A 13,251-nucleotide genomic window follows, 5' to 3' on the forward strand; every position below is an offset into this window, starting at 1 on the left:
GAAGTGCTAATATCTCCCTCTGCCACATTTCATATATCCTCTTAATACACTGCCTTAAAAAAATCCTCCTCTTCAGTGTTCATTCTAGTTAGATTTCCCCTGTATAAAAATACGGAAGAGGGTGTATAATACTGTTCATGAACCTTGCATCCCTCAGAAGTTTGGCCCTTTGATATTAAACTTCTGGAAAGAGCAGAGAAATAAAAATCCAAACACTCTAGTCCCGGCTCTGTGCTATTTACTGCCATGTGACTTTGGGTAAGTCACTTTACTTCTTAGAACCTCAGTTTTTCCATCTGTGAATAGGGATTATAATGTTCTGCCTTCTTCAGAGAGTTGGGAGGAATAATTGTTGAAACACTTTAAACTATAAAACATTGTATACATATAATGAATTATGATTACTATTAGTAATAATAAATATAAAATTAATATTAAATATAAATTGAATGTTTTCACATTTCATAAATTCACACACAAGAAAAGAATTTATATTATATAAATTATATAAATTAATATTAAAGATAAATATTTAATTAGTAGTAATAAAGTTTTAAAAGCTCAATAAAGCAGAAAGAGTTAGAATAGAGATAAATGAGTTTGTTTTAGAAATTTAACAGAAATATTAGGTATTAAAAGAGAGAGCATTAAAGGAGACTCTAGGAGGCCTGTTAGGTGTCAGAGAAGCACAACCCATAGTGCACAGGAGCTGAAATAGAGGCAGACGAAAGAGCCACATGAGAGGCGGGGCAAGGGCTGGTCTGGTGGGGGCACTCACTTGAAAGGGTGACCCTCGTCGGTTTTCTGCACAGCTTGTAAAACAGACTTGTAGATGCGGAAACTGATGGTGGCTGAGAGCGCAGCAAGGGCCAGGTAGGCCACGACACTCACAACGCTGAACTGGGTCAGGGAGAAGAGTAGCAGCAGGAAGCTCCCAAACACTATCCCCGTCTGCTTGATGTCCCTCCAGTACAGCAGGTCAATAGCTGTAGGGAGGAGACACACATACACACACCAGTTAACACTGGCAGTGCCACCGTGGGAGCTGTTGCAGCCCCTTCCGCAAAGCCGCAGTTGCTACAGGTTCTCACCAGCTTTTGGATTCCTAAACACAGGTGAATAGACACAGCGCTATTCCCAGGGCACTTACTGTCATCCCATTTTGCTTTGGAAGAATCTTTTCTATCCCTTAGGTCAATCAGTAAATTCACAGATAAGAATAGGCTGTTGAACCTCCAGTGACAATATCTCTATGAGTGAATCTCAGTGGGCTACATCTGTACAGTGGCCTAAATTATGTGACTTTGAAACAAGATTGAAAATTCAGAGGACTCTGTGAAGTTCCTGTTCTCTTCTTTTGGATGGCATTGATTTACGCATCTTGATGCCCTGTTTACAATTCAGTGTCTCAATGGTGGCCCGTAGATGAGCACATCAGTCATACACATGGCCCTGCTGCTGAGAAGGGGCAGCAACAAGGAAAACAGAGGTTCTGGAGAAGTGGAACCTTCAGAAGCACGGCAGCAGGTCTGGGAGACCCCAGCTAATGCCAAAGGCTTCTGAATAGAAATATGGTCTGCCTCCAAAACGAGCAAAACTGAAGGGTTAGTAGCTGTCTCAAGAATCCCTGGAATTTGGATTAAATCATTTTGTAATCATATGATTTGTTCACTTACATTCTTGTGACTTAAAAAATCTGGAATACAAGCTTTAAAATCTACATCACACCTATCATTCAGTTATTTGCCTCTTTCAACTCAGAAACAAAAAATTAAATTCAAAAGAATAAAGCCATGGTGCTTCAAATATGATACAAAATGGAAATATTTTAAATATTCCAGTCACTAGATTATGAAAAAAGCATAGAAGACTTGCTGGAGAATGTACGCAAATTTATTCTTCAATTAGGCAAGTAACAAATGGTTTCTTTCTTTTCAGGCAGAGAAGAGGAATCTTTGGGAAGACATGACACAAGAAACCCCTGGGCCCCTGAGGGTAGATGACAGAAGTGGGAGAAGAAGGGATCTCCACAGAAGCCTGGCTCCTCCCTGGGTGTGAGTGGCTCTGGAGACAACAAATTGAGGTAAGCCTAGGCCTAAGTCTAGACCAGTAGGCCTAAAGGCTCCTGGGGGCTAGGAGCCTCTTAGTATTTACTCTGTTAAGTGTAGGGGAGTGGGGAAGGAGAATAAAAAGGAGACTAAAACATCACCATTACCTGCAGTGTTACCTCTTCCACATTTGCTCATTTATTCAGTATTTATTGAGCAAGTACTAAGTGCCATGCTTTGCGCTAAGTGCCAGGTATATCAAAATAAATGAATTGTTTAAAAAAGAAAACTTATATGTAAATAAATTGTAATCTTCTGTTTTATGATGCCCACAGATTCCCATGGCAGACACGTTTAGAAATAAACACATTATAAGACAGCATGATCTGTGCTATGGGGGTACACAGTGCTAGGGATGGTAGGCTTACCCATCGCTGAGATGATGTAAAGGGGCATGGAGACACTGCAAGTAGTTTTCAGGCAAAGAGGAGACAGAATTTGCTATTTTCAAGTGAATCCCCACTTAACAAATTGCATAACACCTGTTAAAAATGATGTGGCCTCTAGAAAAAACCTTCTGGATCTCTGGACCCCTGTTCAAACAGCCCAAGAATGGCAGGCACCAGGTAGGGGCTTCACTAGAAGAAGCTGTGGGCAGAGAACATTAACTGTTAACTAAGTAACGTTAGTTTGGTGTAGGGTAATTACACAACAGGTCTTTCAATCAACTTGATAAAATTGCCAGAGGTTTCTAATTGGGAGGTCAACAAAAGTTTTTTCTTAAAACATCAATGGATGTTGATTCTGGGTACTTTGTGACATGATTCTCTATTTACACAGATTCTGAAATGCTCAAAGCACTTTCAGATATTAGTTCATTTAAACCTCACAATAAACTCCATTATACAGGTGTACAACAGGCAAGGAAACTAGAAGTTAAGAAACTCGCATACTGACTATTTAATAGGAGAAACAAGATCAAACCCTAAGTCTGATGCTTTTTTCAAAAAACAGTTGCCTCTCTCATGTTATGTGGTTGAATGTTAACTGTCCCCCAAAGTATGCAAAATTAATTTGGGGCAACTTGATTATATTTCAATCTGCTTCCAGAGCTAGATATTTATAGTGAATTTTTTTTTGTAAGGGCAATCAAGTCATTATCAACAGTAAACAGTTATTGGTCATCTGTTTATTTAGTAAGCACAGGAATGAAGAGATCATAACATTTTGTTCCTGCTTTTATGTAACTTAAGATCTAGATGGGAAGATGGAACATTCATTTTTTTTTTTTTTTAATGCTGCATCAATGCCAATATACCTTGTGTTGTCAGAGGTGGCAAAAGTTGAGTTCAAGGAAGGGACAGTACTGGAATTGATGAAAGAGGTTGTGGGATGGTTTGAGAATGTGGCGAACAATTTGTTAAGGAGATGGGGTGGATAAAGGGAAATATTATGAAGGATTAGTTAACAAGAATGGTGACCAATTAGCTGTGGGAGAAAGGATGAAGAACTAATTAAGGGCGAAAGCAACATTTCAAAGCTGGGTGACAGAGTGATTAGTATCACTGACAAAAATAGGAAATCTGAGGGAGAACTGGTTTGGGAAAAAGCTAACACTTGTTTTTATACCTCCAGGTTCTGCTGTGATGACATCAAGCAGGGCATTTTGACACAGCCTGGGGCAGAGATGGGACAGGGATCACAAATGAGATGTAACTGACAATTACACACAATACTTATTAATTTTTTAGAGGCTTGGAAATAAAATGATTTCTTTTTATAGGCTTTGTCACAGTAGCCCTGAGTTAAAATGGACAGTAATATCCATGTGATATTCAGATGGATATGTACAGTAGAGGTTTGGAAGTGCAGGACTGGCATTTAGCTAAGAGGGTTGAACATTCACATTTGGGTGTATTCTGAGTAGAAATGATGACTGAAGCCGTGAAAGTAGAGGAAACCTCCAAGAGAGGAGAAACTAATGGATGTAATAAGGGATGAACCATAGTTAAGGATTCAAAGGATTGAGTAAAGCTGTAAAAGGAGTCCTGTTTGGGTATTAGAAAGGGTCCCACAAGAGTGCTGGGTTAGGGCAGTCAAGAAGAAGGAAACTGGGCTTCCCTGGTGGCACAGTGGTTGAGAATCTGCCTGCTAATGCAGGGGACACGGGTTCGTGCCCTGGTCTGGGAAGATCCCACATGCCGCGGAGCAGCTGGGCCCGTGAGCCACAACTACTGAGCCTGCGCATCTGGAGCCTGTGCTCTGCAACAAGAGAGGCCGCGATAGTGAGAGGCCCGCGCACTGCGATGAAGAGTGGCCCCCGCTTGCCACAACTAGAGAAAGCCCTCGCACGGAAACAAAGACCCAACACAGCCAAAAATAAATAAATAAATAAAAATGAATAATGCTTTAAAAAAAAAAAAAGAAGGACACTTCCAGAAGAAAGGGGTTGGCAGTAAAGAAGAAGGAAACTTTCAGAAGGGGTAGGCTACAGTGTGGAATGCGGTAGATGCAATGAGGGAAATGAGAAATGAGAAAGGACCACTGGTTTTGAAGACTGGGGAGTCACTCATAACTGGGGGGAGAGTGGTGTTAGGTGCTAGTGAGGATGGAAGCCCTATTGTAAAGGTTTGGGTCGGGTCAGTGGTGGGAAGTTCAAAGTAATAAAGAAGATGGTATAGAAAATGGTAGTTTTGGGAGTAGTAACAAGCAAATCTTAAGGTTGAGCAAACCTGGGAATGTTAGTGAAAAGGGAGGAGTGAAGATCCCCGGAAAGAGAAGATATTTGTTTGAGCAAAGTCTCAGAGAAGGCGGGGAATGGATGGGATCAGTCACAGCTCTTTCTTTTCAAAGAAGGAAGAATGACAGGGTGGGCAAGGATGGAAGAACATTTTGTCAAAGTATTGGTGTGGCTACAGATATATGTTGAGGTGGATAGGGAATAATATCAAGTGGCTCGGGGTAGATTTATTCAAGTTTTCCCTGGAAAATGAGTCATGAAGTCCTCCTGAGACTGAAGAGAATAGGGGTAGGGCTTGAAGAGATTAGGAGAGGTCCAGACCTGCGTTGTTCAATATAGTAGTGATAAGTCACAGTAGCTACTGAGCACTTGAAATGTGGCTAGTCTCAATTAAAACATATTGCAAGTGTAAAGTACATGTCAGATTTCAGACTTACTACAAAAAGGATGTAAAAAGTATCTCATTAATGCTTTTTATATTGATTTTCTGTTGTTGAAAGGCTAATACTCTAGATATGCTGGATTAAATACAGTATATTATCAAAAGTAATTTTACCTGTTTCTTTTTATTTTTATTTTTTATAAATTTATTTATTTTTGGCTGCATTGGGTCTTTGTTGCTGTGCGTGGGCTTTTCTCTAGTTGCAGAGAGTGGGGGTTACTCTTTGTTGCGGTGCTTGGGCTGCTTGTTGCACTGGCTTCTCTTGTTGCGGAGCACGGGCTCTACATGGGCTTCAGTAGTTGTGGCACGTGGGCTCAGTAGTTGTGGCTCTTGGGCTCTAGAGCACAGGCTCAGTAGTTGTGGCACACAGGCTTAGTTGCTCTGTGGCATGTGGGATCTTCCCGGACCAGGGCTCGAACCCATGTCTCCTGTGTTGGCAGGCGAATTCTTAACCACTGCGCCACCAGGGAAGCCCTCTTTTTACTTTTTAATGTGACCACTAGAAAATTTTTAATTATATATGTGGTTCACATTATATTTCTATTGGACAGTGCTGATCTAGAAAAATACAGTAGGACTCAAAAAGAAATTAATAAAAGGGCTTCCAGGAAGTAAAGAGGGTTTGGTTAAAGTCAAGGATCTCTGTGGATCCAGTCAACAGGGTTAGAGGTTGGGTGTTCTGATCTGTGGATTGTGGGGCTGGTCCAGATTTGTGAACTGGCATAGTTAGAGGAGTCAAAGATCCAAAAGGACAGAATTGAAATGAACAACCTTGGGCTCAGGCTGGGAATGACAAGCAGTGAAGACCTTTGGGAACTGATGCGCTGGGAGAATGGCAAGGGCTGCGTGTGGCCAGAGTGCCGGCAAACAGCCCGAAGCCCTGATGATTCAGTGGGAAGTGTAGGAAGTGATGAAGTGTGATCACAGAAGAGAGTTTCTATGTCCCCAAGCTGCTGTATAAATGCTGATTTTTCACATTTTAGTTTTGCTTAGAGTGATGTAAACTTGTGTAGGAAGCTTTATAGTATCTGGTCCAGAAAAATGGGTATTTGAATAAAGCTTCCTTAGAATCCAAGTAAGAAAAACATAAGTATCTCTGTAACTGTAGCAAATTATCACTAGTAGCCTTTGGATACAGCAGTAGATAGCTTGTCTCTTTCAATATCCTCCTAATACAGGAAGGCTAGGTGAGAGTTTAAACAGCTGAGTACACATTCACTAAGCATACTCCCTGGGACAGGTAAATTACTGTATTGTGTTGCCAATTATAAAAATTAAATTACTTTGCTAAAAACCAAGGAGCAATGCAATGAAATGGGAGATCAGTGTGTTCTACCAATCTAATAAATAGACTGGGCTTGGTGAGCTCATCCTTGTCCCCAAACCACATGTGGGAGCATACACTGCAGCCTGCCTGGGGCTGACTTAGAAGGGTGGGCTGGCTGATTTGGCAGATTTGAAGAATCCTAATCTCAAATGCTGAAATCAGTGCTACTCTCATTTCCATAATCCAGGCAAGAATAGAACAATAAAATAGAAGAAGTGATCCAAGGTTTGAATTAATACCTAAATGGAAATAAAATTCAATGTCAAATTTCTAGAAAGAAAGCCCTTTGCTGCAGTCTAAAGTTTTTTGGATTGGGACATTATTTTAAATGTATTGAATTAAATGATCCAATAGTGACTCTAGCATTCAGAAAGTATATCAAAAATGTATGAACTGAAAAGACAGTGGTGCAGCTATTCATATTTTATTTATAAGGCAAAATGTGGATAATATATAAAATGGCAATAAATTGTGCACAATTATCTACATTACTGCACCATATTCTTAAATGTATTTATTTATATTTCATCTTGGTCCAAAAAAGATTTCAGGGAGCATTGCACCGCTTGCTATGTGACAAATTAATGCTACTTTTTCAAAGGCCAGGTCAGAAAATATGTGAAATTCCTGTTCACAAATGATATCAGCATTTCATCAAAAGAAGTGTTGAAAAATGATATGCTTTGACTTTTATATTTACTTTTCAGCAAGTCTCCAATAATTTACTACCTTGTGAAAAGGATTACAAAGCTAGAAAACCCTCAGTTCTTTACAACTCAGTGTCTAAAGCAGTGATAGAAAAGCCCATTACTCTGATTTTTGTTAGGCAAATAAAATATCAGCACAAAAAGTTAACAATAACAGTAGTAACTTTTTCTACTTTATTCCCTCATTTTGCCATCAAACTAGAGAAACATAATGGAAATAGATGTAATAAAATACTTTAAACATACACAGAGACCTTCAAAGATGACATCTTCTGGTCAACTAATCCATGAGTTTCATTTGCCATGAAACAGTCTCCTACATAAGGTAAAAAGTTAAAAGGTAATCCAGGAGCCCTGAGCCCAGAGAGGAAATTGCTAGAAGACACTTTTGCAGATAAGACTCTTGCAGTGATTCCATTTTCTAGGTCCTTCCTTCACATCTTTTAAATGCAGCCAATCTGACTGTCAAGAGAAAAACGCCAACATTATTTTCTAGATGGTTAAGTAATTCTGTGGATGTTTTGAAAGGGAATATATGTTAAGCCTGGTGCTCCGTGTAGATAGTAAAAGAGCACAGCATTTAACCCACACAGATGATCTTCTACTCTAATCAGCTTTGGCAGAACAATGAGAAATGAAGGATTTTATTGCCAAAGCCACGGCTAGCAACAATCTCTGGGACTTTTATTCCATGGGAGACAAAAGCAAACACGTTCTTCTAATGACTACCCTTCAGATTAGACTGATGGCATAAACTACGTTTATACTCATGAAGGATTTACCATTTTCCCGGGTTTAACAGCTGAATGTGATTCCTGTTTGCTAGTTCTAATGACTAGGACCATATTCCACGCTGTGAAATTAACACAATGATGCTTAAGCCATTGTCACCTTGGTAGAGTAGGCCTGGCCAGGAAATGAACCAGTAGGGCCCAGTATTTAAGACTGGGTGGTCAGCTTCTCCTGCTAAACCTCCAGCAAATAGGCTCATTTAGGATTAAAGGAAGACACGGCCATATGGAGAGAAAGACAGGCTTTGGGCACATGGTAGTTGAGGGAGGCACACAGAAAGATTTTCAAGGTATTGAATAATGAATGTCTTTGTGTGCTTTTTCTTTCTTGAATAAGCTTTCTGACTGGATCAAAATACAAAACTGTTCATTGGTTGGTTTGTATCAGTCATAATTAGCCACAAAATCTTAAGTCTGGGCCATACCTTCTTAAAATCCATCATTGTATTGGAATAGAGGGTAGACTGCTGTTGGTTCTCTCTTTTTTAAAGAATATATTTAAAAATTTTGACAAAGACCATAATGGCTAAAATATTTCTTGAACTAAAAAGATATAAGACGAGGAAAAGGAATGATCTCTCACTGTACCTTCGTTCTGTTCAATAAAATATTATGTCCTTCCTGACCCCTATTATCACTAGATTTGATCTGCAGTTTGGTGAAATGATTCTGAAGGCAGGAGATAAAATATGACTACATGTGAAGTATGCCCATTGTGAAATGGGTATAACTGCAATAAATTCTAAACATTAAAACCTATTACATTTGTACTTTTTCTTTTTTTCTTTTGATTTTTTTCTTTATTTTTGTCTGTTTTTTTTTTAACTTCTTTATTGGAGTATAATTGCTTCACAATGTTGTGTTAGTTTCTGCTGTATAACAAAGGGAATGTATCAGCTGTATGTGTACATATATCCCCATATCCCCTCCTTCTTGCTCTCCCTCCCACCCTCCCTATCCCACCCCTCTAGGTGGTCACAAAGCACCGAGCTGATCTCCCTGTGCTATGCAGCTGCTTCCCACTAGCTGTCTATTTTATATTTGGTAGCGTATATATATCAATGCTACTCTCTCACTTCGTCCCAGCTTACCCTTCCCCCTCCCCGTGTCCTCAAGTCCATTCTCTACTTTTCATTTGTTCAACATTAACACCAGTTTGGGCAAAGAACTTATAAGTAATGCTTGAATTATTTTCCCCCTTTGGCAACACAAGAAATAAGGAAGAATTTAAGGATTTTATCTTGTGAAACAGTAAGTGCTCAGATTTAAGTTTATAGCTCATACTTAGGGGAAATAGAACTCTATACTTCTAAGTTCTAAAACTCCTAACAATTTTATTTTCTTATTTGAAATATATGCTATAAATTTAGAATACAATTATAATGATCAAGGTTTTAATGTAGTTATTATCTATCACATAGGCAGAAGATGGCTTTTAAAGAATTATTAATGTCAAATTCTTAGCACTCAAATTGTGAGCTTAATTATAAGGTAGTCATGTTTCTTTTAATGGCTGTGTGTACTTTCATAAGAACTGAAAAGGTGACAATATGTAAATATTAATACATGCTCAAATATGCACACAACTTAGGACATCAGGTTGAGAAGGATGGGAAATTTGGTGGTGATGTAAATTTAATTAGCTTTCATTAGATTTTAGAATTCTATTTTAAGTGAACTTAAAATAGATCATTTCACAGATTCTGTTCCTGAATGTATTAATTATTCTAAAGAGGAAAAACAATTGAGTAAAGAATATAATTTCAAATACTATAAGAAGAAAGTGGGAGGGAGGTAAGGCATCATTTTAAAAATGATGAAGAAGGAAGGGCCTGCTGAATATGACAGAAGATTTCATCCACAACCCCTATTGATGTATGGTAATCATAATTAACGCTTTCGTGATGGCATATCAGGAATATTATTGTTTTTAATGAAAGAAATATTAATTCATGGAAATATGAGAAAAACCATAGATTTGAAGATGTGGATTTAGCATGGCATTTCTGTCAATCTTTCTCATCCATGGTGGCTCTTCCTTTAAAAAAAAAAAAAAACAAGACACTGCAGAGAGTCCATCTGTACAGTCTAAAACCAAAACATGTAATAAAAAATGATTCTAACCTATTGATGTTTATCATAGTCTTTTTCTTAATTTTAGTAAGGAATAGCTCATAATGTAAAGAAACATATATTTGAAGTTCAGCAATTCTTTCATGCCAGTTTCTCCCATTAAATTATTTTAAATACTTTTTGAGATATGTACAATCTTGTTTAATAAAAGCTGTTTTTGTTCCCTACCTAGTTCTATAGATTCATTTTATATGGTATACAGATATTGGAAGATATTCAGCAAATACTAACATTAATTAACTCTTGGTGGTAGGACTCTGGATGATTTGTGGCTTTCATTTGAAACTCTTTGTAGAAATGGAAATTTTCATAATGTGCATGTATTATTTTTAGAAAACCAATAAGGCCATTATTCTACCCCCAAATTTTGAAATATTCCCTTATAAAGATTCTCTTGAAAATGATAATACATTGTGAAAAAGGAGAATTTTATTTTTCAACGGAGTAATAACTACCTACGTTTGGTATATTATCTGTACAATGAGAGTTTTGTTTCATTAAAAAAAAATCCCTAGATCCTCAGCTAAGCCAGTTTTCCCATTAGACCTCATTAGAATCTGCAGAGAGGGAGTTTGTAAATGAAATTATTTATGCTGTAATGTTTGCACAAGTATTCTAATAATACTGAATCCAAATAAAATGCTGTTTTTGATAAAAGGTGGGATTGGTCTGCCTTTATGTCTGTGTGTAAAATTGTCTTTATTAAATGCCATTTTCAAAATACAAGCATTTCTTTCAATTCCTGTGTCTACAACAGACATTTCTTCTGTGTATTTGGGGAGGCTTGGCCGTTTTGAACTAGCACCTTTGAGAACAGACTACCCTCAAGAGTGTTTCCACAGAGAACTGTAGGCCAGCATAAAAATTTCAAAATATTTTATTTTCTAACAAAATCAGAAACATGTAAGATTATATTCTCTGGAAAGTGTTTCACTCTTCACTATTTTACAGGCAGGGGAACCTGTAAGTACAAAATGCTGCCACGTGCAGTAAAGTGGGAGCTGACCAGTAGCCTCAGCCCCCCACATTGCCAAGTGTCCTGCCCATGAACTTGTCATGTACAGTGATATCTGGAAAACAGCAATCTTTGGAGCACAAGTGAAATGATATGGATAAGTGGTTCTGGTCCAACTTTGTTCCCCTGCCTCAGTACCATTTGGATTCAGGTAGTATAGTAGAGTGGTTAAAAGTGTAGGTTTGGGGATCAGACTGCTCTGCATTTGGGACCCACCTAAGTCTTAGGGCAAATTACTGGCCATCTCAGCCTTAAAATCCTCAGTTTCGTCCTCTATAAAATGAGAGTAACACACTAGTCTCAGGAAGATATGAGATTAAGATATGTAACGAGAGTTTAGGACAATGACCAACACATGGATAATATTGATGGAGAATTTTTAATGATGAGTTGATGATGGGGGTGATGACAACAATGGCATAAACTGGTCAAGATCACTGCCTCAACTGCTCAGTTTTGCTTTGTCTTTAAAGAGGTAACCTGTGTGAAAATATCTTTGAAGGTGTAAAGGAGAGTTCACTTTCTGTAACTCAGCATTAGTGAAAGAAGCAGTGAGTGTTGATAGGAAGAGTTCTGGATTCGCGGCCAGAGTCACCTTTTCATTACTCAACTTGCCACTTATCGAAAAACTTTGGGCAAGTCACTTAACCTCTTTGAGCCTCATGTTGTTCAAGAGTAAACTGAAAAGCTCAAATGAGAAGATGTTTGGCAAAATGAAAACTATGTAAATGTGACGGGTTATTAACACCCCCCATTACCTAGATAATTCACATTTTTAGAAAAACCATTGAGGAAGAAGCCATCTACTTCGGAGGCAGATGGTAGAACAGCAAGAATCAAGGGGCTCTGGGGTCAGACAGCCCTAGGCTTGAATCCAGCCTCTGGCATCACCAGCTGTGTGCCTTGGCAGAAGCCTCAGTTCATCACCTGTAAAATGGGATAATAAAACAACTCACACATCATAGGATTCATGAAGATTAAATGCAATGATGCGAGTAAAGCACTCAGTAAAAGTGCCCAATAAATGTTAATATTTAATAATAATAATACTTAGTAATCTGAAGATTGCCATGTTTTATTAGGTTATTGTCTTATTTCATCTTCACTGAGTAGACTGGGCTTTGGTTTATTAACCAATTGGGTATGAGTATCATTTTTTTAAACCAGAAACAGAATGTGTGCAATGTAGTATAATGTGGACTTTAGTCTCTCTTTAAACATTCTTGTCTACAGCTAAAATCATATATATTAGTAAAATAAATATAAGGTTCCTTTTGCATGTATACTACAGTCTTTAGGACGCATTGTATTAGTTTCGGTACAGTCTTCATGACATATCCAATGGGCTGCAAATTTCTCCGTGGAATTGTTTAACATGGAGGAAACAGAAACTCACTTTTATTCCCTTTTCCAAGCAAAACGTTCACTTCTTAATACCTTCAGAGGACATTATCAACAAAGTTAATACTTACTTCTTTTAACTGCATTCACAGCTGTTCCTTGATCACACCCATTTCATCATTTGTACACTAGACCTTGCTCTGCTGGTCTATGGATTGGGCTAAGAATTATTACACATGAGTGGCTTCAACCCTGATTATGTATTAAATTCACTTGAGGAGCTTTTGAAACATACTGCTGCTTGGCTCAACTGAATCAGAACCTCTAGGGGTGGGGCCTAGGCATCCTTCGTGGTTTTTAAAGTTTCCCAGGTGATACTAATATGCAGCCAGTGTTAAGAACAACTGTTTTTGATAATGAGGGAGCTAAAATGAAGAAGATACACTGAAAATGCTAAACAAGAATCTTATTGTAGATTTTAGTTTAGGTGAAAGTTCTCCTAGTGGGGAGAAACGGGAATACTTATTATTTCTCTTTTATGCCTATAAACCCACCCACCCAGTTATTAGTTAATTTTCAGGATAATGGCTGTGTTCTATCTGACAAAAGGAAATCAATGGTACTGAACACTATCAAAGGTCACAGAGTATGAAAGACCCTCAAAGATCCTGCGTTAATCTTCGTAAGCAGCTGTACAGTGGAAATGA

The 13,251-nt window shown here is 38.2% G+C and overlaps 1 protein-coding gene across 2 annotated transcripts in view; it reads right to left on the reverse strand.

Moving 5' to 3' along the window:
• The window catches only part of RTN1 (reticulon 1), a 254,602-nt gene that overhangs the window by 17,298 nt on the left and 224,053 nt on the right, over positions 1-13,251 (reverse strand). For both annotated transcript variants that reach the window (XM_028169229.2, XM_007192941.2), the window contains one exon: positions 779-986. In XM_028169229.2, the coding sequence (XP_028025030.2) occupies positions 779-986 (208 nt within the window). The remainder of the gene's footprint in view (positions 1-778; positions 987-13,251) is intronic.

The sequence above is a fragment of the Balaenoptera acutorostrata genome, chromosome 3 (genome assembly GCF_949987535.1).
Source record: "Balaenoptera acutorostrata chromosome 3, mBalAcu1.1, whole genome shotgun sequence".
Lineage (NCBI taxonomy): Eukaryota > Metazoa > Chordata > Mammalia > Artiodactyla > Balaenopteridae > Balaenoptera > Balaenoptera acutorostrata.